General features: G+C 44.6%; 1 protein-coding gene across 3 annotated transcripts in view; it reads left to right on the forward strand.

The window, feature by feature from the left end:
- Positions 1 to 25,253, forward strand: part of ANKRD11 (ankyrin repeat domain containing 11) — a 237,057-nt gene that overhangs the window by 153,002 nt on the left and 58,802 nt on the right. For 2 of the 3 annotated variants that reach the window (XM_050922636.1, XM_050922635.1), the window contains one exon: positions 21,872 to 22,016. In XM_050922636.1, the coding sequence (XP_050778593.1) occupies positions 21,930 to 22,016 (87 nt within the window). In that variant the 5' untranslated portion in view covers positions 21,872 to 21,929. Of the gene's footprint in view, positions 1 to 18,267; positions 18,417 to 21,871; positions 22,017 to 25,253 lie in introns of those variants that run through there. The other variant, XM_050922637.1, reaches the window with a different exon arrangement.

Genomic DNA, 25,253 nt, shown 5'->3' on the forward strand with positions numbered 1-25,253 from the left:
TCCTTCCAAAAATAATCCAAGGGAAGGACAGGGCCAGAGCATGTGAACTGATGTGCTGTCATTAATTGTATCTCTGGCAGTACAGAGCATTCTGTCTGTGGAGTAAGGCTGCCCTGCGTGGGCTGTAGTGTATATAGTATGAAAGAAAAGACTCTTTTTCTTATAAATCTGGTTTATATCTGTTTTCTCCCAGGAGGAGTTAGCCCATTCCATGTCCAGGTCATTTGTCTGCGAGCTTCTGAATTTATCCATCCTACTAGTATCAGATTTATGCAGGAGCCATATTAAAAGCTGGTTCTGGCTAGCTTGGTTTAAACCTACGAGTGTAAGTGGGGTGTAAGTTTGCATGCTAATATGAAAAAGAGCCACATTTTAAAACCCTATCTTAAGATGCCCTGAAGAATATCCAGTTTCACTATTTAAAAATGTTTCGTTACTGTATGACCCATTATAAACTAGTGTGCATCCAACAGCTTTTTTAAAGAGAATATCAAGCTGCAGCAGCAACCAGTTGTAAAAGTACATTCTGAAATCCCTGACAACTGCTTTGTAGATTAATTTTAAAGCCTATCTGCCTTGACAGTGCCTCTCTGAATGGTTTGCTAATAATTCTTATAGGCTTCCTGGTGCCCTGCCACAGCAAAGCTATATAGGTTTATGATTGTGCTGTACTCCCAGCAACAAGCATCTCAAATTTTCATGTCAAAGCTAAATTAGGATGTACTCAATAATCCAGATTTAGGGCCAAACTCCAAAAAATTGGGCACTTCAATGCAAGTTTCCACAGCACTCATTATGGCAGAAATCCTCAGAAACAGAAATCAAGAATCTAATCTGGATGCACTTAATATAGAAGACTGTACTTTTAAAAACTGTGCTAAACCTGTTTATTTTGGTAGAGTAACTGATTCATTAAATAGCCCACAACCATTATGTCATAGATATCCTAGGAAAGAGAGACCCTTCTGGACTGCAAAGAAATGAAGTCATTGCATGACAATTAGATGAATTGTGTGAGTTTGATTCCAGCTCTGTAGGTATGCATTTCACAAGGACATGTTTTTGTGCATGTTGGCACAGGAATGGATCTTGTAATCCAGACATACAGCACTGGATTACATTATTTCTGCAGTACACAGTTTTAAACTTTTTTTTACTCTCTAGTGTAGGTGAAAAAATTACTAGTACAAAAAGTAGCATCAAAGTAGGCCATTTTTAATCTAAAGTGAAATAGCAGTCAAAACACCCACTATATACCTTGTGTTCACTTTTTGCCCCAAAGTGTCTTATTTTGTAATCCCAGTTGCCCTACCAAAACTGTAGCTGCCTCTGTAAATTGAAATTTGGAATGCTACATATCTTTTGACTATTTGAATAAGCTCCTGTGCTCTAAAAAGAGCCCCATTACATGAATACTGCAAGCCACATTTCTTCTCTCATCTCTTCAGAGACAAGCTAGCTGATATGCCTCTTGCTGCACAATTTCATTGCTTAGCTGGCCATCTCATTTGATCTCTGTATTTTTACTCAGTGTGCATGCGTCATATCTGTCTTTGCTGCAGAGTATTTGTCTGGCTTTTTACCATACGTGTAGTGATTGGTCTGGCTTTTTTCTCTTTGGGTCCTTTACTACAGCACGTTCACAGTTTCAGATTTCAATCTAATGATTTAGCTCTTCAGCACAGGTTAAGGTAAAGACTTTGCAAAAGTAATGGAGGTGCGTGTGTGGGCTGGTGAGAGATTTAACAAATCAAACTGAAAAGCAAATGGAAGTGAAGGTCTTGTCTGCCTGCTGTTCATGGAATATTTGAGTGGTCCCTTCCACTTACTGTAAATGTCTGAGAGAACGAGTAGATTCAGCCATGCAAGGTAGAAATCCTGCATATTAGTTTTTTTTAAGTGCAAGGTTGTATTTTATATTTTAAAAAATAGTGAAGTGCTGTATAATAAACACAAATAGAAAATTGTCATGTTCTTCTGCCGCCATTTCTCCCTTCTGACCCCCACGGGTTTAACTTACGTCAGGTTAATAATTACCAGAATGTACTTTCAGGCAGGTTATTTGTTTTCCCTCCTCATGATGCGCAAGAGCGGATAATGAAATTAATTTGCACACTTTGTGAGTTTGTAAAGCTGGCTTCAGCCAAGTTGCCAGGATACTGAACTGGGCCAGGCAGCTTCCAAGGCCTGTGTTTACACAGCCAGCATTGGGGCAGCAGTCTGCTATCAGATGTAAACAGAGCTCATAGGGGAAATGTCATGTACCAGAATCATGAGAAATGAATGCTCCCTTGAAAGCTAGCAGTGAGGCCATGGCTACACTGGCGCTTCACAGCGCTGCAACTTTCGCACTCAGGGGTATGAAAAAACACCCCCCTGAGCGCTGCAAGATACAGCGCTGTAAAGCCTCAGTGTAATCAGGGCGGCAGCGCTGGGAGCGCGGCTCCCAGCACTGCAAGCTACACCTGTAGAGGATGTGGAGTACATGCAGCGCTGGGAGAGCTCTTTACACCCATAGAGGATGTGGAGTACGTGCAGCGCTGGGAGAGCTCTCTACACCCGTAGAGGATGTGGAGTACGTGCAGCGCTGGGAGAGCTCTCTCCCAGCGCTGGCACTCCGACCACACTCGAAGTGCAAGTGTAGCCATACCCTGAGGGCTTGTCTACATCAGAAAGTTGCAGCGCTGGTGAGGGAGTTACAGCGCTGCAACTTAGGAGGTGTACACATCTGCAGGGCACCACCAGCGCTGCAACTCCCTGTTTGCAGCGCTGGCCGTACTCCCGTTTTGTCTCGGGTGTAGAGGATCCAGCGCTGGTGATCCAGCGCTGGTAATCAAATATAGACACTTACCAGCGCTTTTCTTGACCTCCGTGGAATAAGCAGGTATCCCAGCATACCTGAGGAAGCCTCTGGTAATCAAGCTGGTCTCCTTCCCCGGTTTGCTCTCGCTTTCCCCGAACCCCGAGCAAGCAGGTCTCCTTCCCTGAGGTTTGCTGGGTGGTTCCGGGAACGCGAGAGCAAACCGGGAAAGGAGACCAGCTTCGCCGCGGTTTGCTCTCGCGTTTCCCGGAACCACCCTGCAAACCGCAGGGAAGGAGACCTGCTTGTTCGGGGAACGCGAGAGCAAACCGCGGCGAAGCTGGTCTCCTTTCCCGGGTTTGCTCTCGCGTTCCCCGAACCTCCCTTGAAGCTGCCCAACAGCGCTGCAGTGTGGCCACATCTAACACCACTTGCAGCGCTGGTTGCTGTAAGTGTGGCCACTCTGCAGCGCTGGCCCTATACAGCTGTACTAATACAGCTGTAACAACCAGCGCTGCAAAATTTTAGATGTAGACATGGCCTAAGTGTGCACAGTGTAAACCTAGTTTCAAATGTGAAGCATTTAACTGTGCTTGTGCTGTCATTTAAGAATGCAGGCAGTGAACTAGGACCCTGGAGTCCCTATGCTGCTTCTGCAGATTGAAGCTAATGGAGTAGGGGCTTGGTCCAGCTCAGAGAAGTGCAGTGTGGCTTTAAGCAGTCATGTTATACCTTTTGATTTCTGTAACAAGTTCCAGATCCTCCAGCAGTTTCATGTCTCTGGTGTCATCGTGGCTGACTTATTGAAAACATGCTGGTTTGCCAGTGGAGATCTTGGGCCCTGACTCTCAGTACTGGCAGGCTTGCTTGGAAGCACTGAAGGCTGTGGGGGAGGTTCGGCAGCAGTGATGCAGTGAGAAACGGTACCGTAGCTGGAACGCTCAACGTGGAGCGTGAAAATCTGACACTCCCCACTCGCTCTAAGGCATTGTCTGTGCTGTAACAGCAACTGCAGTGGGGAACATGGTTACAGAATGGTGTGTCCTGTCCGTCTCCTCCCCCCCCCCCACCCCGATTTTATTAGCATGGATGGGTCTAAGCACAGATGGGACCAAACTCTGTTACAACCCTGGACTGTGCATTGCTGTATCATGGTTTGTAACAGTTTGGTCCTGTGAACATTGCAAGGCAGCGGCTTGTGTTGACCGTGGCAAGGTCCTGTCATATATGAATGCTCTGATAGTTGCTACAATATTATAGGGAGGACCTAAAACGTGCTGTTTGGCAGAGCTTCCTAAGGGAGTTCTCATGTGATGAGACAGATTTGAGTTCTCATTTGTATTGTTACTTACAGCAGTCTGGCAAGTTCCAGCTATTTCCGACTAGTGCTAGGATTGGAGTTTGGAAACATACAGAACAATCTAGGTTGTGCTTGTGGGTTGTTTTCTGTATCTTAATCATTATCTTAGGCGTATTAGGCCTGGGTACCCGGCTTTATTTTACTCTAGTTTGGAATACACACTCCATTTTTAAGACTGTTTCCGGGGATGCAGTGGTTATCTAGTATGGCTTTTATTTCTTTATTCCATCTGAGATTAATAATTAGCTTTATTTTGAGCTCCGTCCTTCCAAATATCACTCTGTAGCTAATAGTCATTTTGCCACATTTGATTCTGCCATTTAGAAGAAATAATACAATCCTGCAAAAAGGTCTCCAACAGCTAAAGCCTTTGTTAAAAACCAGCCATTGTTTTCTCTCTTTGCTGGTTGTATGAACATTTTGCCTTTTACCCGTCTGTGCTGCCTTTCTGAAGATGCATTGGCTTTTCAGGAAGCCATGAGGCATTGATCTGAAATATTGACAAGGACATCTGCAGAGCTTAAGGTTTCCAGAAAGGGGGGATGTGTGTGGTTTGCAGCTCAGATGCAGTTCTAGGCATTTTTAACCTCAATCATGCGATTTTCAGTGAGCGTTTAAACAGCAGCTTTCTAACAAATCTTCTCGTTCATTAAAGGAGGAAACAGACCTAGCGTGCAACCGGCTTAACTAGGTCCAGAGACTGAGGTGGGGTTTTAGTTTTTTGCCAAAGGAAGGAGCTTGTGTGTTCAAAGGAACATGATCTGCTAACATAGGCACTTTTTTTTACCTAGCTTCCCATCTTTCTTTCTCTGACATGTTCAGCAATTGCCCATGTGCAGTAAATCAATTCTCATCTATACAGGACCATACTTCTATAAATGAATTGCTGTTTCATATCTAATCTAGTTCAGCTTCTTTGGAAGTACTGTGGTTTAGAGGTAGAGTTGGAGCTGAGGGAGGCGTAGAGAATGGAGTAGGCTTGGGGAGACCTGTAATTTAAGTATTAATCTGGACTCAGTTCTTTACACAGTATATTTATCCTACAGTTTTAGGATGAGGAGCTACCATCCAGGAGAGAATGTCCACTGGCTCGTATTTATTTAGTGTTACAGTCATGAACCAGTACAATTCCCAAAGAAATGCTCATGCCTGGTAACAGTGGTGCTGACAGGCAGGCAGAGGTAAATGAAAGGCACCATTCACTCTTGCCAAATGGAAAAGAATAAAATCTATAGGGAGAGATGCTGTTCTGCTTCTGCAACAAAATGACCAGCAATGGTAAAAGTGACAAGTAAGGCAAGGATGTCCCTTTTAGGAGTACCAGTGCAGGACAAGAAGAGAGTATGAGGATTTCCTAGAGGAACTAGTGCTTTAGGGAAAAAGCTCTAAAATATGTTGGGTGCAATATGCAAAAGCCTGGCAGAAGCACCAGCAAGTTTTTGCTGTATCACAGCCTGGTTAAATAGCACGACGTTGATATACTTCTCTTGCAGGCACATACACTGCTCCAAACAGATTTATATCTCGTACTTAGGGATGAAACAACCTCATTGAAATTCCAAAGTTCCCCTCAGAGCATTTTAAGGGATATAGAACCATTTTATCTTCCAAAGTAGCGTGAGAGGCAAAGCTGCTTCTTTTGGGGGGGAGAGAGAGGGCAGTAGCATTAGCTCTGTAAATGTGTAGGGCCAACTTTGAGAGCAGCTACATGTGTGTGGCGGTCCTGGAGCCCAGAGATCTGCACAGCAGACCTTCTGCAGTGTCTGCTTCCTCTGCCCCCTTCCTATTTGAACAGCAACAGAGAATTATGAAACTGGCAGAAGCATCTTTTTTGCTTCCCAATTGTTTTCTGGCATTGGCTTCTTGACATTTTTGTTCCATGGTGTGTGGTGTGTTTGTAAAAAGGCTTCCCCATTTGAGTGCTGTCCCCAGCAAAAAACAAACAAACCTGAATTATATTGTTAGAATTAGATTTAAAATATTCATAACATGAATATCCTTCATACAGGTTACAGTTTAATGTGAACCACGTACCAATCTCCCCACCACCACATCTGGAAGTACTGAGTGCTGGTGGGTGTTTCTAGAGGCAGAGGGCTTGCAATAGTCCAGAGGGTATGGTCTGTTAAGATGTGTTGCAACTTTGGTACACCAGGAATTGTTCATAGCTAGATTTGAGTAGGTGTTGTCACTGATTGTACTTGAACTTGGCTGGTGGATACCGTGTGTGTGTGTGTGTGTGTGTGTGTGTGTGTGTGTGTGTGTGTGTGTAAAAGGTGTTTGAGGATGCGGGGGAGAGGAGAGAAGCTGTGAAATGGAATATGGTGCTTGTAAAAGATGCCCCTTGAAAACTGAATTCTTCTATTTGCTCCAGAAAATGGCTCAACTTAATACTGATGACCATGTGTATCTTTAGCCCCATTCCTATTAAGTCCTTGCCCTCACTAATGGAGAGCTGCAGACAATGTGTCCGATTAATACCAGTTGTGCTGGGGGAGGGAGGGCACTGGACTCTGACCCACCAAGCTCATTTAAAACCTGAAGATAACTTCTAGTCACTGTGGACCTTGAACAAAACCAAACTGAAGAGCTGTGGTAGGAAACAGGTTCCCTAGTCCCTTTTGTTCCCAGTCCTAGATGCCTTCCAGGCCCGTGCCTTTAGGCTTATGACATTTGTCATTTGTAATATTGTCTGTTTGTGCTTAAGAAACTGTCACTTATCTACAAGTGAAGTTTCTACATTTTCAAAAGTTCTTTTGTGTACTACAGTACCCAAGGGAATTTTGAGGAATAGAGGGGGACAACCAGTCAGAATAATTGCACAAGAACTAGGGAGAGAGGAAATATTTTTCCAAAGATACCAGAGCAAATGGCCCAGGTACTTTCATGTCCACACAGGTGAGAAAACCTTCTTTTGATTGCTGGAGCTTAGTGGTCTCAACAGTAGGTTAGAATCACCAAGACTTCATGGAACTACTTGTTCCAATCCCATTGGGCTTGACTGAGCTTTTCATCCAGAGGTAGCTGGCTTCCACACAGTTTCCTCTTTGTGTGCTTTCTATGCATGGACATGAAAGATCTCGTGGCAGTTGCTCTGGCATTCTTGGCAAAATATGTCCTATCTCCCTCATTTTTATGCAATTATTCTGACGGGTTGCCTCTCTCCACCTGACAATTTAAAGCATTTCTAAGTGTGTGTTTAGTTTGTGAAATGCTTTGAGGGTCTTCAGGGATGAGCAGTACTCCATAAATGTCACATACCTTGTTTTGTTAATACATGTGGATTATATGGTATTGTATATAGCTCAGGATACACGGGACTGGGAAGCTCTGGAGAATAGAACCTGCTTCCTCTTCTTTCTGACTTTCAATCTAGATCCTCATATGTGGGTGTAGCAGTCCCTCGCTCTCGAGTGCTGCGGGAGGCCACTCCACCTCACTGCAGGCAGGCAGTAATCAATAGTGAAGGGTAAGATTATGTCATGGAAGTCACAGATTCTGTGACTTTCAGAGACCTCCGTGACACTTTATGCTTCAGACTTGAGGCAGCAGGTCCGGAGCTGTCAGCCACTGTAGGGGGACCCCCAGACCTCTCAGCCACTGTGGGGGAGCCAAGAACTTTGAGCTGCCGGCAACACAGCTCCCAGCTGCAGTGGGGGTGGCCCTGCAGCTCCCAGAGGCTGGTGCCGGAGCTGTGGACCACCATGACCCGGTGGGGGGACCCCACAGCTCTGAGCCACCGTGGGTGGCAGGTGCTAGACAACTCTCCACCGCCCATCAGGGCTTGGGCTCTCATCCCCCATCAGGCTCATTTTGTCACTGTTATTTTTAGTAAAAGCCAGGGACAGGTCATGGACTTACCTGAATTTTTGTTTATTGCCTGTAACCTGTCCTTGGCTTTTCCTAAAAATAACCTTGATGAAATCTTAACCTTGTCAGTAGTCTATTGGGGAAGCTCTATCCCTTTGCTCAGGGCAGAGCACCATCTTTAGCCCACAGTCTCCTGGCTCAGGCAGACAGCAATTAACAGTCTGTGGGGGTGCTGTAGCCCTCTGGGAAGGACAGAGCACAGTCTTTAGTGCAGGCCTCTTGGCCTAGAATGAGTTTGAAGCCACCCCAGGTGATAGATGTCAGCAGAAGGGGTAGGGGGACCTGGGCCTATCCTACTCCACCAGGTCCCACCCAGGCCCCATCAGTGACAGGCAGTCCCGCCACTGGGTCAGCAGGGGAGCCACGCTGACTTATTTCCCAGCAGCCCAACCTGGTCAAGGTCTGGTTCCCCTTGCCTACTTCCTACCCCACTTAGAGCCCCGCTTGCCAGAGCACCAACAACTGTCTTGTTGCCTTGCAGTTGGGTGGTGGACACTTGAGTCCCTCCTCACAGTCTTTTGTTTCCTCCAGCAGCTGGACACAGCTCCATTCGGGTGCTAGTCCTGGATCCTGTAGAGGTTTCTGCTTGCTGGAAGAGGTCTGCTCCCTCCTATGGTCCGGCCTCAATTGAGCTTCAGAGCGCTCCTTTCATGCTTTCTGTTCTGCCCTCGGACTTCCGGTGAGATGGGTGGGGCAGATTTAGCTCCACTCACCAGGGGGAGTGTATCAGTCCCTCACTCTTCAGTGTAGAGAGAGGCCACTCTGCGTTACTATAGTGGGATACCAGTGAAACTCAGGCATGGTCAGTGCACACGGTGAACAAGTGTGCTTTTCTTGAGCAACTTTCCATTATGTAAATGTGGGCACCCTTGTGTTTTGCCTCCAGGAGAGTAGAATCTAAACACAAGCTTTTTGTGGTGCAAATAGACCAATATAGAGGCCTATAATGTTCAGGTGGCACAAAATAAGAAGCGCAAGTCCATAACATTCTGATAGCTCTCAGAGCTTCAGCTTTCCGTAAGGGAAAAACAGATGGCACTTGTGTACGCTGACGTAATAGCTTTCTATTAAAATAGTGTTCAGCTAGCAAGCCCTGCTTGAGATAAGCAGCTAGTGCCAGGAATGAGGAAAATGAAAAGTATGCAGATCAGGAGTATAGGAGGAAAGGCAGTGCATCTGTAGGAGCATTGGCTCAAGAAAGAAACCACAGTTGCAAAACAAACCTCTTTTAGTCAGTCCTTTCTGCCATGGTTCTGTAAATGCAATTTGATTTATGGAAAGTCTCTTCTTAGGAAACGATAGAGCATATGGCTGCCCCTGTGTACATACAGGTATGTCTGAGAAACTACTTGAGGCTGGTCTGGAGCTATCTATCACTTGGCTCGCCAGGGTATACAGAATAGCTGCAACTCAGAGTTCCATGATACACTGTGGGTTGAATCTCTGATATCCCTTCATTCATTCCTATGTATTCCATACCAGATGGAGGACAAAGGATTCTTAGTAACCTCTGTGAGTTATCGTGATGTGTTCCTCCATCTTGAAAACATGAGTTCACAACCCCCGCAAAAAACATTGGAATAACAGTGCTACAGTTAATGTTCTGTGCTCTCAGGAGAAGTCATACAGCTGCTAATAAATGTGTATTTCTGCATCTCAGTGCAAGGATCCTAGTACTGTAGTGTTAGCAGCCTTATGTCTGTGCATCAGTGGACCTCTCCCTCCAACCTTGCCTGTTTCACCCCCTTTCTTCTGATCTTAGCTTGTGTGTAGGAAGTGGCAATAGGAGAGCTCTACTGCTGTCAGCCTATCCTGGCTTGCTCTCCTGCAAACCAGGAGACTTGCTATTAAAACGACTGAGATATCGGAAACTGAACCAAACAAAACCCCACTGTTATATCAATAGGAGTCATCAAAGCAAATACAAGGCTGAGTTCATTCTCAGGGCTCTGCTACTCATAAACCACTTGAGCTGCATTTCCTCTGCTTGTTGTCAGCAGAGCCCACAAGTGAGTTGCAGACTTGGATTCACTCTGGGGATGGTGAGGATCCAGTCCACAGCTTAGTGAATTTTTTGTTACAAAATAAAGAAACATGGGTGTTCTTAGCCCCAATTATTATTTTAAATGAGCACAGGCTCTCCAGTGGCAGCCAGTCTTAGGGAGTGGATTTCTTATCTGACTGGTTTTCATGCCTTGTTCCTTAAGTCTAGACTCAGTAACTGAGAAATAAGATATCATGTTGCATGTGTATAGAACCTTTACTTAGAATCATAGAATTGCAGGGCTGGAAGGGACCTGAAGTGGTCATCTAGTCTAGTCCAGTCCCCTGCACGCATGGCAGGACTAAGTGTTATCTAGACCATCCCTGACAGGTTTTGTCTAACCTTGTCTTAGAAACCTCCAACCATGGAGACTCCACAGCCTCTTCAGGCAGTTTACTGCAATGCTTAACTACCCTGGCAGGAAGTTTTTCCTGATGTCCAACCTAAGCCTCCCTTGCTGCAATTTAAGTCCATTGCTTCTTATCCTGTCCTCAGAGGTTGAGGAGAACAATTTTTCTCTCTTTTCCTTATAACAACCTTTTATATACTTGAAAACTGTTATCATGTCCCCCCTCAGTCTTCTCTTTTCCAGACTAAACGAGCCCAGTTTTTTCAATCTTCCTTCATAGGTCATGTTTTTTTAGCTTTTTAATCATTTTTGTTGCTCTTCTGTGACTTTCTCCTGAAATGTGGCACCCAGAACTGGACACACTACTCCAGCTGAGGCCTAATCAGCGCGGAGTAGAGCAGAAGAATTACATCTCGTGTCTTGCTTACAACACTCCTGCTAATGCAGGGGTGGGCAAACATTTTGGCCCTAGGGCCACATTGGGGTTGCAAAACTGAATGGAGGCCTGGGTAGGAAAGGCCATGCCTCCCCAAACACCCTGGCTCATGCCCCCAATCTGCCCCCTCCCACTTCCTGCCACCTGACTGCCCCCTTCAGAACCTCTGACCCATCCAACCCCCCCTGCTCTTGTCCCCTGACTTCCTCCTCCAAGGACCCCCCCATTCAACCCCCCTGCTCCCAGTCCTCTGACTGCCCTAACCCCATCCACATCCCCACCCCCCTGATAGGCCCCCTGGAACCCCATGCCTATCCAACCCCCCCGTTCCCCATCCCCTGACCACCACTCCCCGAACCTCCTCCCTGTTGAAGCGCTCCCTGTCCCCTTACTCCCCCCGGCTCTTATACAACCCCCTGGCCCTGGCTCACTTACCATGCCGAGCAGAGCATGCAGAGCAGCATGTCTGGCTGCCACGCCAGCCAGAGCCAGACACGCTGCTGCTCTGTTCGGCAGGAGCGCACAGCTCTGCCACCCAGAGCGCTGTCCGTGCAGCGTGGCTCTGCGGGGCAGGGAGGGACAGCAGGGGAGGGGCTGGGGGCTAGGCTCCCCGGCTGGGAGCTCAGGGGCCGGGCAGGATGGTCCCGCAGGCCAGATGTGGCCCGAGGGCCATAGTTTGCCCGCCTCTGTGCTAATGCATCCCAGAATGTTGTTTGCTTTTTTTGCAACAATGTTACACTGTTGACTCATATTTAGCTTGTGATCTCCTGTGGCCCCCAGATCCCTTTCCGCAGTTCTCCTTCCTAGGACGTCATTTCCCATTTTGTATGTGTGCAAATGATTGTTCCTTCCTAAGTGGAGGACTTTGCATTTGTCCTCACTGAATTTCATTATTTGGAGGGTCTCAAAGCACTTTACAAGCGCTAAGCTTCAGTACCTCTGAAGAGTGGTGGCATTATCCTCCTTTGCAGATGAGTGAGCTGAGGTTCAGAGAGATTTCAAGGCCAGTCATTGGCAGAGCCAGGAACAGAGATCAGTTGTCCTGATTCCCAGTCCTATGCTTTAACCACTAGGAAGCAGTCTCCTGTTTCTGCTGTTTTAACAGCTGCTTTTTCTCTTTCTACACAAACATATTAAGGGAGTGAAGGATGCAAGTGAAATGAAATGTGGAGCCTCACATCTAATCTAGGCCACCTTTTAGAATCCACCCCTCAACCTGAGAGCCTCATCCACAGCCTGTTGAAGTCACTGGAATTCTTTCCATTGATTCAATGAGTTTTGTAACAGATTGTGGATTGTTGTCCATTGTTATCTTTGTGAAATAAATCGGTGGTCTCAGTCTAGTGTCTGTCCACAAATCACCACCACAGTTGATGCTAATATGCACTCTTGTTGCGTTTCAGTAGATGGACCAAACCACAGCTAGTGTGGAGAATTCCCCGCTCTCCTAGAGGAGATCCCTCCAGCATGCAGCACGCTGCTGAAAGCTGGCCCTGCTCCCTTCCTCCCAGTTCCATGAATAGAAGCCTTCAGTCTTCATGGCTAGCCACCAAAGCCTGATTCACCTGTGGGTACATGTGAGAAGAATTACAGTAGCGCTGGCCACTTATTTTTTCACTTTCTTTAATTGACTATAACTGATTCAGCATATTTACTGTGTGGACTGTTTGAAAATAGTGTTGTTGATGATTATTCCCCAACTGTGTGGCATTGTATGTCTTTCAGTTCATGGAATATACTTTACCAGCGAAGGTTGGTTCTTTTCATTGTTACCCAGTATCAATAGGAATATGCCAGCTGAACTGCAAAACTCTTGTTAGGAATATTAAGAATCAAACTAGTTCTCTTATACGATTAAAGCATGAATCCATTTTTGTAGTATGGAAGGGACCCACACAATGCTAAAGCCTTGGACTCTTGAAGGCTTTAGTTCAGTTTTGTTAACGTCCTGGACCGTTCCTTTAACCTTACTGAGGGGTTGTAATCAGGTCCTCTGGCATGACAAAAGATGTGGCGCAGATGGACCCCAAGCTGTCCCAGCCTTCCTGTAAATAGTCGAGCTATGCTGAAGATATCCTCACAGCAGCTGATTCTGTTCTTCGACCGCAAAGCAGAGAACCAACTGTAACAAAAGGGAATTTTGTAACTGACCAGTTGCGAGCCGGTCAGTGATGTCCAAAAATGTAGCAGTATCATCCAGTTGCAACTGCATGTGGATAATTGAGGTGACGAGATTGCGAGAAAACTGGATGCTCAAGAAACCATACGGACAAAACTGTGGCCAATAATTTTAAGGGGTGCTATCAGGGCTCTTTATTTTAAGCTGTGATTTACACTGTGAGAGTGGTCCTGCCTGGATTTTTCTGGGTGGTGTTGTACATGGTTGGAAGTTTCCAGCAGTGACACTAAACTGATGCCCAGTGCACATGTGTTAGGATAGAAAATAACAATCAAACCTGTGTGGATTTTTTGTGGTTAAATTTAACTGGTTGTCAAGAATTGCTATTGCAAAAAGTTACCATGACAGAGCTGTCTAGGAGCCTTACTTTTCTCAATTTATATAAAGTTTTTAACATAACCTTGATTGTGTTCCTTAAGTCCTGTGTGCATAGCAAGCTTCGCAAAGCAGTGTGGCAATCTGAGCTTTTCTCTGATTTCAGTGTGTCTCAGTTTTATAAAATGCCCAATAAATAGGGGTAAGACTTGAATTAAATCTCAGCGTGGTGAGGAAATGTCTGAAGTAGTAATAACCATTTCCACATATATAATAAGACATGCACGGTTGCTAGGCTCTTTAGAAAGTGCTATTAAGGTCCTGGACCCTTCCTTTCACTTTGTTGAGGGGATGTCTGTTGTAATCAGGTCTTTGTGTAATCGCAAAGATTAAGATATTCTAGCATGATGGATACTGAAGAAATAGATCTATGCATTGTTAGTGAATAAAGGTGCCTCTGAGTTACCAGTTGTTCTGAAAGTAGCAATTTGTGGGGGTGAGGAGTGCCTAAATAACATGGCTCACTTGAGTCTCCATGGCCCCATGGAAACTAACCCAGACACAGATGTTAATTATAAAAGCATCAGCACAGTGTGTGTGGAAGGGGGCAGGAGTGCAAAGAATGGGAGTGGAAAAGTCAACCTTAGAGGGACAGGGATTGATCTGGATAATAGGAGAAAGGAAGACACATGAGGACAGAGAGAGGCAGTCTGAGGAGGAGTGGGGAGTCCCTGCCAGGATTTCTGCCATGGAGCATTTCTCATATAGAATCACAGAAACATCAGTCTGGACGGGACCTTGAGGGGCCATCAAGCACAGCCCTCTGTGCTATGGCAAGATCAAGTAAACCTAGACTGTAACTGTCAGGTGTCTGTCCAACCTGTTCTTAAAAACTTCCGACGATGGGGATTCCAGAACTTCCCTTGGAAGCCTGTTCCAGAACTTAACTATCCTTAGAGTTAGAAAGTTTTTCCTAACATCTAACCTAAATTTCCCTTGCTGCAAATTAAGACCAGTATTCCTTGTCTTACCTTCCGTGGCCAGGGAGAACAATTGATCACTGTCCTCTTTATAACAGCCATATTTGGAGACTGTTATCAGAACCCTTCTCAGTCATCTTTTCTCAAGAATAAACATGCCCAGTTTTCAACATTTCCTAATAGGTCAGGTTTTCAAAACCTTTTATCATTTTTTTTTTTGTTTTTGTTGCTCTCTGGGCTCTCTCCAATTTGTCCACATTTCCTAAAATGTGGCTCCCTGAATTGGACACAGTACCCCAGCTGAGGCCTCACCAGTGTCAAGTAGAGTGGGACAATTCCCTCCTGTGTCTTACGTCCGACATTGATGTTAATACATCCTGGAATGATATTAGCCTTTTTTGCAGTTGCATCACTTTGACTCATATTCAGTTTTTGATCCACTATAACCCCAGATCCTTTTCAGCAGTACTACCACCCAGCCAGTTATTCCCCATTTTGTAGTTGTGCTTTTACTTTTTCCTTCCTAAGTGTAGTACCTTACACTATTTTGAATGTAATCTTGTTGATTTCAGACCTGTTCCTGAATTTGTTATATATTTAAAAAGAAAACCTGAGGAACCAGGCAAAAATACATTAAGCTGGAGTTGAAAACTTGGTAACCTACAGTTAAGGTCACCCAAACAGCGTTAACGCAACCCCCTAGCAGTTACTTTCAGAACAACTGGAAACTTAGAGACACCTTAATTCTCTAAAAATGCATAGATTTATTTCATCAGTATCCATTATGCTAGAATATCTTATTCTTAATCTTTGTGATTACATGCTATAATATTATTCAAACCAAACTAAACTGCACCTGTGTTTATATTGCTTAGCTCAGAGCACTCCTGCCTTCTTATACCCTTACACAACTATAGAAAAAGATGGACTTTCCACTTCCTGAAGCTAACCAGAGCATAGAAAGAACAATACTTATTGTCCGTTCCCTAAGAATAACTATATCATCAATTATACATGTACCTTTCGATAGCTCTAGTTCATCCACAAATACAAACGTCCTACTCCCAGTTCTTTACATTATGAGATATACAAGATAAAGATGAAGTGTGGGGAGGAAGAATCACAATTGTTATTGGAAACACCTGTATAAAAGTCACACTAGATGTAATGTGCATTTAACACTCCAAGGTTGGGGGTTTGTAAGTAGAACCTCAGGTGTAGTTTTCCAGGCTTTCAAAAATTTAATATTTTTTTAAATTGTTATTTCCATGAAAGGTTAATGTTGTTTCTGGTCGGCCTTAACTGCAGCTTCACCACACTTTGTGCCTGGGAAGAAATGATTCAAGCTCTGTTTCAGAGTTTAATGTTTAACAAGACATTTGCACATTATTGGTATTTGTCTTTAAAAACAATATTTAATAATCAAAACACACACATATAAAATGTTGGCAGCCCATCCTTTCTATGTACAGTATATATATTATGCACATGAAAATATCCCAAGACCTCTCGTTATCATATGTATTCACACATAACCAGTATAAGATCCAGCACAGCTGTGTCTGTAAAAGGAAGAGATGTAAAAAATACGGTGGATAAATATGCATTATTGGCAGATGAACTCTAGGTACAAAATAGATTTCCCTTTTATAAAAAAGCATGTTGTCATCATACTGGTGGCTGTGAGAAGTCAGAGTAGTGCTTTCAGAGAGCCCAGCTGGATACATTTCTGCCAATCCTAAATAAGTCCATCATCGCTGTAGCAGCAAGGATGACAGGGGGCCCAATTCTGTCTTAAGGGAGGCCCTTGTAATTCTGCATGTCCCATACTATTGCGTGCCCTTCCCTCCAACTCCATAACAACAACTGGGTCTCATCAAATGTAAATGTTGTTTTTAAAATGAGGAGGGACGGGGAACACTTGTTTCATAATAGTACATTTTTGGAAGTACAGTTAATTTTTTCCTTTGTGGTTCCATCCCATTTTGAGGTACCCATTGAGATGTTGGGATTGATTATGCAGCTCTGGATTTGACACATCATGGGGGAAAAAAAAAATTCTGTGGCCTGCCTGGCTTATGCCTCCAGTAGAGGAGAGAGGATGGTGTCTCCCCATAGAAACTAGCCTCATTTTGTAGTGGAGTTTGGATTTGTTAGTGGAAGACTCCATAGGCAAGTACCCAGATCTGTTCCTTATAAGGCCACCAAATGTTTCAATTTCTGCATGGTTCCCTCCTGATCTGCTGGCTGCAGAATAGCATGACAGTGTACTAGGCGGGGGCAGGGAGAGATGCTTGTCAAACAGTTGGCAACATCTTAACCCTTCTGACCCCCTATAAACCAGGTTGTGTTGTGGAGGAAGGATCTGCAGTACTTGGAGCAGATGATGCCAAACAACAGGCTTGGTAGCGGCGATGGAGGGCGATGAGAGAAGCGAATGGATACAGAAATGCTGTTTGCTGCTACATATTTTTTTATTTTAGTGGGTGGTGGTAAAAGTTTGAAAAGTGTTGTGTTCATTCCTGTGGAGAAAAAGCAGAGAGGACAAAAATAACTGTGCTTTATACAAAGGGGCCTGAGGGACACTCAGATATTTCTTAGTCTCATAGCCAGCTTTACTGATCTCTGTTGCCTGTAATAGGGTTTCATGACCCAGCAGTCTGCTTTAATTTACAGGCTTGCTATGTCTTAGGACGTTTTACCCCTGCCCCTTACCCTCTTTCCCTGGGGGGAGGCATTGAAACCTCTGCATAAAAATGATTTGCAAATGTCTATGGGAACCAGGTTGAAAAGGCTGGTACGCACTTGTTTGCGCCTGGGTTGGTGGAGTCCAGTAGCTTGGCTGCCTGCCACGTGTAAACAGTTTCTTTTGTTGTTCTGGAAATGTTAGGGATTTTATTACGTTGTGCTCGCTTGGTCTCCCACTACCTTATTGTGTGACAGAAGTGTAATCATCTGGTTCAAGGAGCTTAGTTAATTGTTTACAAAATAGAAATGTTGAAGATTGTCTCCTGTAGTTTAAAGTAAAGTTTAAAGCAGTGTAGTAGAATGGGTGGTTTGTCCAGTTTTCAGATTAGGAGGGATTGGAGCCAAATTGTATGTAATGCTACCATCCCTCCGCTGGTCCTGCTTGCATGCATATGTCAGCCACGGCCTTCACTTCTTTTATCTTGGGGGTGGCTCTTACAAATTGGGCATTTGTACCACCCCTCTGACTTCTATTAACTATGCTTAAAAATGAAATGAGGATTGCAAGCATTATTGTTGTGCAAATGTAATACTCCCTCCAAGCTGTTAAATAGGCCAGTGCTCTGTTTACATGAAGAGGCAGCCAGCTTTCCAAGTGTAATGAGTCAGCTAGATGAACAGAAGGGGTGCCGAATTAATCTGGCACCCGTCTGGCCTTTTCTCAGTTAAACAGGTTTTCCAAGCTCCACGTGAATAGGTATCTACCCTGGTTACAAACAGACACAATGACAGCCAGTGTGGACAGTTTTTTTTTCGAGAATAAATTGACGGTACACATGACCATAAAACTCAATTTTAGTGAGGCATTTGAAATGGAATCCTAAATTGGACCTGGTTTGTAATTTGACGTAGTCTGTGTTACAGGGCACAATGTCACTGCCCTGATCCCATGCATGCCAGTTCATGCATTAATAGAACTACAGCAAGTGAAGCTGTTCAGTGTGCCATAGTTTAGTCTATATTCCGTGTAGACTAAAACTGACTTTCCATCATTGACACCAAATGCTTTGAATCTTCATTGCGTAGATGTTCGTGCTGTTGTTGAAGTGCATGTGCTCGAATGACAGCTCGTGACCCCATGCAAGCACTGGAGTGGTGGAGCTCTACTCATGTCCCACTCATCACCCCCAGTGTCCCCCTGCCTGCAAACACTCATATGTTTCCTTTTCCTTGTTAGTGGGATTCAGCTCAAGTCCTGGATTATAACTCGAACTAATGGCATGAAATGAAGAAAGGAATATGTAGGCTGGGCAAATCAGAGAGAACTCTCCACTGCTGAGACTTGAGAGGTTGTAAATAACATACCAGTGGAAGTGGTGAGACAAGGTGGGGGAGGTAATGACTTTTACTGGGCCAGCTTCTGTTGGTGAGAGAGACAAGCTTTCATACTTACACTGAGCTTTGCTTCAGGTGGAAATGATGGCAACCTTGAAACCAGACAATAGTCTGTAGAGAACAATCCTGCAGTTCAGAATCCTGAGGTCTAAGAAGTGCCTGAAATCACTGCAGCTGGTCATGTGTGCATGGTTTTCTCCACTTCATGAAGGCTCAAAATCTTATTTTTGTTTAACATTAAAGTTTATATTCTGCCTAATCTGTGCGGACCAAATCAGTAATGCTGGTCTGTCATAGTACCAAGGACTGGCTCAGTCTTGACTCTAGGTTTTATGAATCCCAACAGTTACTCTTTCCAACCTATAATGCCCAATGAAAGCTAGCTCACCTTTTTAAAATGCTGCTCCTAGTCATTTTTTGTCAGCATTTTGATATGAGCTGCTATATTCACCTTGGGCTTCATGCCTTTGCAGTGCTATGTAGTAGGACTATAGAAATGTGCATGTGTTGGACGGTCATGCTACTCTGAAAATTATGGTGAAGTTTTTTGGTGTATTTCTCTTTAATGTTAATAGTAATGTCAGTTTGCCTGTGTTTTGATGTTACCAATCTGCTGGATTCCTCGCCACTCATCCTTTCCAGGGCCAGTGATGGGAGAGGCTTTTTAGCCTTCTTTGTGTGTTCTGCTCCCCAGTTTCCCTGCAGAGTGAGGAGTGTCATTCCAGCTCCCTTGATTTTAGAAAGAAACAGTGAAATGTCCTTACTGTGCGTCTCTGGTATCCAGCATAGCAGGGCTTCCTGACACAACTACCTTCACTTGGGGCTGGGAGCCACAGCTAAGGAGGCCTCTGGTGCCTTTTTCATTTCCTAAATATGGATAATTTCTCCATAGTCACCTGTGTTAAGAACAGAAACTAACATGGCTGCTCTGAAGAAAACCATGTTTTGTTATAACATCTCCGTTAACTGATGTGTCTCAGCATTATCTGTGGATAGATAGCATTTGATTGGTTAACTTCTGCTGCTTAGTGCTACGAAAGGGGCATGGAGTGTTTTTATAAGTTTGAAAAACAACTCTGAAAAGCCTATGGTCAGTGTAGTAGGTAGGGTTTATAGTTTACAGACATGTTTACAAATGAAGAGCTTTCCACAGACTTCTACTAAAGTAAATGTCATATTATTATTTCTGTTACAGTAGTACTCAGGACAAGAGCCCCCTGGCGCTACGGGTTGTACAGACGTAGCACAAAAAAACAGTCCCTGCCCCAAAGAGCTTCCAATCTAAGTATAAGACAAGAGATGGATACAGATGGACAGACGGGAGAGTACAAGGGAACGATGAGACAATCTTAGTCAGCATGACAGGCGGTGGGTGGTCTTAGCACATCACCAGCCTAAATACCGCCAAGGCTTTTTTTGTAGGCTTCTTGGCAGAGGAGAGTTTTAAGGAGAGATTTGGAGAAGGAGTTAGGGTATGGCTACATTTGGAATTTCAAAGCGCTGCCCCGGCAGCGCTGCGAAGTGTGAGTATAGTCAGAGCGGCAGTGCTGGGAGAGAGCTCTCCCAGCGCTGCATGTAAACCACATCCCTTGCGGGTGTAGCGTGCAGCGCTGGGAGCCGCGCTCCCAGCGCTGCTGCCCTGATTACACTGACACTTTACAGCGCTGTATCTTGCAGCGCTCAGGGTGGTGTTTTTTCACACCCCAGTTGCAGCGCTGTAAAGTGTGAGTGTAGCCAAGGCCTTAGTTTTGCAGATGTTTACCGAGAGCTCTGCCTGAGCAGGAGCTGCAGGCAGCATAAGAGAGAGCATGAATGTGATTGTTTGGAAATTTAACAAGGAGGTGCTGGAGGCTAGCACCATGAGCCAGTTAGAGGCAGGAGATGAACTTTCGATACTGAATGAGATATGCTAGGTAGGGTGGGAATAGGTGGTGAAGGGCCTTGAGAGTGAAGACAGGTAGCTTACATATGATAAGGTAGAGAAGAGGGTGACTGTTTACAGATGCAAAGAGAGGAGTGACCTGGTCAAAGCGATGGGCTAGGAAGATAATCTTTGCAGCAGAATGTAATGCTGGTCAGAGGTGCTGAATTGGTGGCTTATTGTCCAGACACAAAAATAAACAGGACAGAAGCCATGAATCTGATAGGTATTTAGTCATCTGCGTGAAGTCAACAGATGGAACTAAACACCTAACTGATTCAAACCATTTCAAGCTATGGGCCTTCAAAGCTGTGGCTTTTTAGGCACCCAAAAAATTGGTATGAAGTTTTGCTTTCCCCCATCTCAGTTCTGTTCTCTTGTCCTCACCCACAAAATTCCCAGACTGGGGATAGCATTCTGGAATTACTCTGTTCATGGACAATTTCCTGCAATTGTACCTTTAAAAAAAAAAAAAAAACAGCAGAAAGTTAATGGGTGCAATGTGTTATGCCATCAGGTGGCAATTAGCTGGTGGAAGATTTTTCAAATGACGCCCATTTGTCGTTTCAGCCCAAGTACAATAAGACTTTTGCTTTTGGACTCGATTTGGGTCGCTATTCTGAAGTATACTGTTGTGCTGATGCTTTTTAGCCTCTAACCTCAGGAGAGGAGATATTTTTGTTCCCTAAAAGGCCTTGCCTGTCCTGGCTCCAGACCACATTTCTGATCTTGGTTACAACACATACTTCTGTGTATTTCAGATGTCAGTTGTCTTTTCAGCTCTGTAACCAGGCAACACATGGCACGGGCAACAGAGCTCTTTGTTGTTCTCCTGAATTGTGCCTTACCTAGGCCCAGGCACAATGGCCGTGCTGAGACTGAAAGGGCTTGGCTTGGGGCAGCTTCTCTGAAAACCTTGCAGGGAACATTGTACCTTGTGTTCGCATCCTCTGTTTTTCTCTAGATATGAGAAGCAGGCCAATACAAAAGGCATATTTTATAAGTAGACTTAGTAATTCACCACATGTTAATTGCTTTATGTATTAGTCTCTTGAATACAAGAAAAATTCATAGGACTGATGATAAAATCCACAGGCACAAATAGTTACCTAAGTGCCAAAAATACCTGTACATAGGGCCCACCTTTACAAGCCCTGGGGCATTAGTTTACTGGGGTGGAGGCCACCGTAGCTGAGAGAAGCCCCACGTGGGAATTAAGATCAGTTCTGTCTACAGAACTGAAGGGTATCACTTTCCGTTTGAGTCTTGCCCGTCACAGTGACTAGCGCTGGTGCCTCCAAGATAAATTACATTAAGCAGTCTCTCAGAAGCAGCCCAATACTTAAAATGCAGGTGTCTCTTTGCTCCCTTACAAATTGCATCTGGGGCCCATGGCAGATTGGCCCCACCTTGAGTGGGATGCGTGGATGCTTGTATCTGTTCTGGGAGCCCAGCGCAGCAGTTATCCTGTATTTTCTCTTTTTTAATGATTATTATAAATTCTCTAATTCTTCTGATTTTTCTCTCTAAACAGACGGTTGATGACGAGGCGATGGCAGCATAAATGAAGATCAAGTAAGGAAGGCAGAACGATGCCCAAGGGTGGGTGTTCTAAAACACCACAGTCAGACGATTTCTCTCTCAGCAACGACATGGTGGAGAAACAAACGGGGAAAAAGGTAGCATGCTGTTTTTTTCATATTCACCTGACTTTGGAGAGGGCAGGTTCACCGTGAGAGGCGAGAACTGGGCAGTGTCCAGCCATTTATAAGCCACTCCAGTAGTTGCTGTGCTAAGAGATTGCCCAACACCCTGTATCAGCAGATGATGTTGAATCTGAATCAGACAATATTTGTACAGTGGTGACATGCCAACTGATAAGGACTCAGCTTACAATGTGCTTCACTTTGGCCCATGTCTCCCAGTCTGTAATACCCATTGCGCGGTACTGGAGCTGAATGGTAGTGACTTGAGACAGTGCTGTAGGTGACACTTTGGAAGGGTGTTCAGTAAAATGCTTATGAATTTTAAAGTTTTCTATCTTAAAGAACCATTGCAGGGACAAATACCTGCCGTGAAATCAGAAGTACTGTCTGAATGTCTGTAAGGGAGAAACTTATCCCTTGGCGCATACTGTTCTTCTGTCCACAAATGCAGTATCCATGTAAGAATCTCAGCTGTGCTGAGCACACATGGAAGTCTGATATGCTCTAATTAATGGTTGACCAGGTGTGGGTATTTCAGTAGCTCTGCTGAAAATATTGCAGTTTGAATTTTAATTAAGGCTTCTGAGGTTTGATCTGTGCTAAGGATTGCCGATGATGTTACTGAAATGAAATGGGAGTTTAAGGATGCTTTTTCTTTTCTATTTCACCCCCAACATAAATTCTGCTCGTTTTCTCCGTACCTGAGCTCCATCCCCTGCCCTCCAGCTTTTTGATGGTCCTTAGCAGTATCTCACTGGATTACAATAAAATCTATAGGCAGCATCTATTGTTGAGAAATTGTGTATAAAAAGCCGTTTTTAATTAAAATTCAAAATCTCTGTGTATTGAAAACTGTTAGTCCACTATAGACACTGATATTTCCCAGTCTCCTTCTGTCTCCTGGCCCAGTTTGTAGCAGCATTTCCTACCTCTGAAGCTGTTTGAACTTCTCCTACCTGATATGGGAATCAGAGCTTCATTAGCAAACAAGATGTTGCCTCTTGTTCTCCCATCCTTTGTCTTTCCCTTTCTCACTAACTTTCCCTCCACATTTCCATGTTACTGGTTTTCTTTCCTCAAATCTTTTCCTCTCCTTTCCCTGATCCCTCTCTCTCATTGGAGCTCCCATGGTATTGTTTCTGATGCATTTATAAGAATGACTTGCACTTTCCAGCAGTGTGCTCTGCCTTCCACAAGAACTGCAGCGTTTGGCGCAGTGCTAATGCTGTTTAATCGATCTAGACTGTGATTATCACTGTAGTGTCTGAACACCAGCTCTCCTCTTCCCACTCAATATTAGAACCCAGGCTGCAGGATTGCAGGGAGTGTTGCAGAATGGGATCTAGCAAAGACACTGCTCAGTTGCAGAAGTTTTGCAGCATTCCAGTAGCAAGGAGATGACTGCTTGCTGGGAATTCATAGATTCTCCAGGGCTGATCATTACCTTGGTTCCTAGCACAGCCTTACTCTGTTGGCTTCTTTACAATTGACAACATGCCCTGGAATTTTGTGAATGTTGAATAGTTTTACTGACCATTCAGCCTCGAAAGGATTTTGTGGTTGTCACCTGAAGTGGCAAGAGGAGAAAAGCAGAGATGACGACCAACTACAGCATTTTAGGTGGGAGTCAAATATTGGATGGATTGGTAGCATCTGCCCAGTTCCTTTTCTCTTGCTCTGCAAGTGCATAGTTGAATCTGTTTGCATGAGGCATGCTGGAAAATGTACGCCATTCCCAGGCAGGCACCTTCTAGGACTCAACAAGGTGCTTATGGGGAAGACTGCAAAAATTGGGCACAATAGTCTTGAATGTGGAGAAGTGGCTGCAAAGTGCTACTGTGGGGTGTCCAGTGAAGATATCAGAATTCACCCTGACTTCTTCCTGGCAAATGAGGCTGGAAGCCAGTAGTGCTGATTACACTGAGTATGAAGCTGAGGTTCTGACAGGGCCGTGTATGGAGCAGGTGCATCAGAGGGCACAGGGAACAGTTACAATACGATTCAGCCTCCATTTTATTGCACCCAGAAGTTTGAACAGAAGGCTGCAGTTCACTTACCTGCCCTGGCGTCATTTGACTAATATTATGAATAGGAATGCTGGGAACTGGAGCGTAGTTTCCTGTGGCTGAGTAACGAGGACATTGTTTCTACACTGCCCACCAAAAGCCTCAGTGCAGACCTCGTGGGGCAACATTGTTTAGTGGGGACAGAGAGCACAGTCTCTTGGCTTCCTTAATTCTGGTCTTCTCAACCTGTGAAGAAATTTGAAGACTACTGTCCACTAGGGACTGAGCTGAGATTCAAGTTAATTGGCTGAAGGATATTGTACAGCAAATCATCCCTTTCTAGTTAACTCTGCAAGGGTGGAACAGCGACTTTGGGTACAAGCAGTTTTTGCTTCCAGAGGTTGTTGTGGGTACACTTCAGGGAGGTGGCAACTTCTAATTTATCTTGTATTTGTCAACAATTTCAGATGCCTCAGCCCGTAACTCCTCTAGCGAGGGCTGGCTCCATAGTTTTTGCTGCCCCAAGCGCAAAAAAAAAACACAACCAAACCCGCGATTGTGATTGGGAACTCTAACGCTGCTGCTTCATTCTTCAACAGCGATTCAGCGGTAGGTCCTTCCCTCCGACACGGACTGGGGGACCCGCCACCGAATTACCACCAAAGAGACGGACATGCCATCCCCTTCCACAGGCCGCTGCCTGGAGCCTGCCCTGCCTCCTGCTCTGTCTAGGAAGGTAGCTGAAGTGTCTTAAGGAGCCTTCATTGGTCAGTGCCTTCTGGATAAACTAAGTCACGTGAAGGGACTGGCTGGGCACTGTATACATTTTATAATTAATTGAAATATAATGATAGAATGATTGAAATATAAAATGGCAAAACTAACTTTATTAACATTTAAAATCTTTTCTCCTCAGCGTGACCTTAACAAACAGTTGTTTTAACATTAAACTAACAACCCTTAAATTGTTACATTTTGAGACACCAACTCTAAACAAAATATAGAGTGCATAGGGTGTTCAGGCATTTATTACTGGCTAGACTATCCCATGGGCTGAATGCCTCAGTAACTATCTACAGATTCTGTGCTGCAGGATGTTAAAGCCTGACTCCAGCTGCCCTCTTTGCAGCAGGCTCTTGCTATGTTGAAGCTGCAGAAACCTGTTCCCTTTTAGTTGCAGAGCTAATTGAGAAGTGAGAGAGCT

The sequence above is a fragment of the Gopherus flavomarginatus genome, chromosome 14, assembly GCF_025201925.1.
Source record: "Gopherus flavomarginatus isolate rGopFla2 chromosome 14, rGopFla2.mat.asm, whole genome shotgun sequence".
NCBI classification, from domain to species: domain Eukaryota; kingdom Metazoa; phylum Chordata; order Testudines; family Testudinidae; genus Gopherus; species Gopherus flavomarginatus.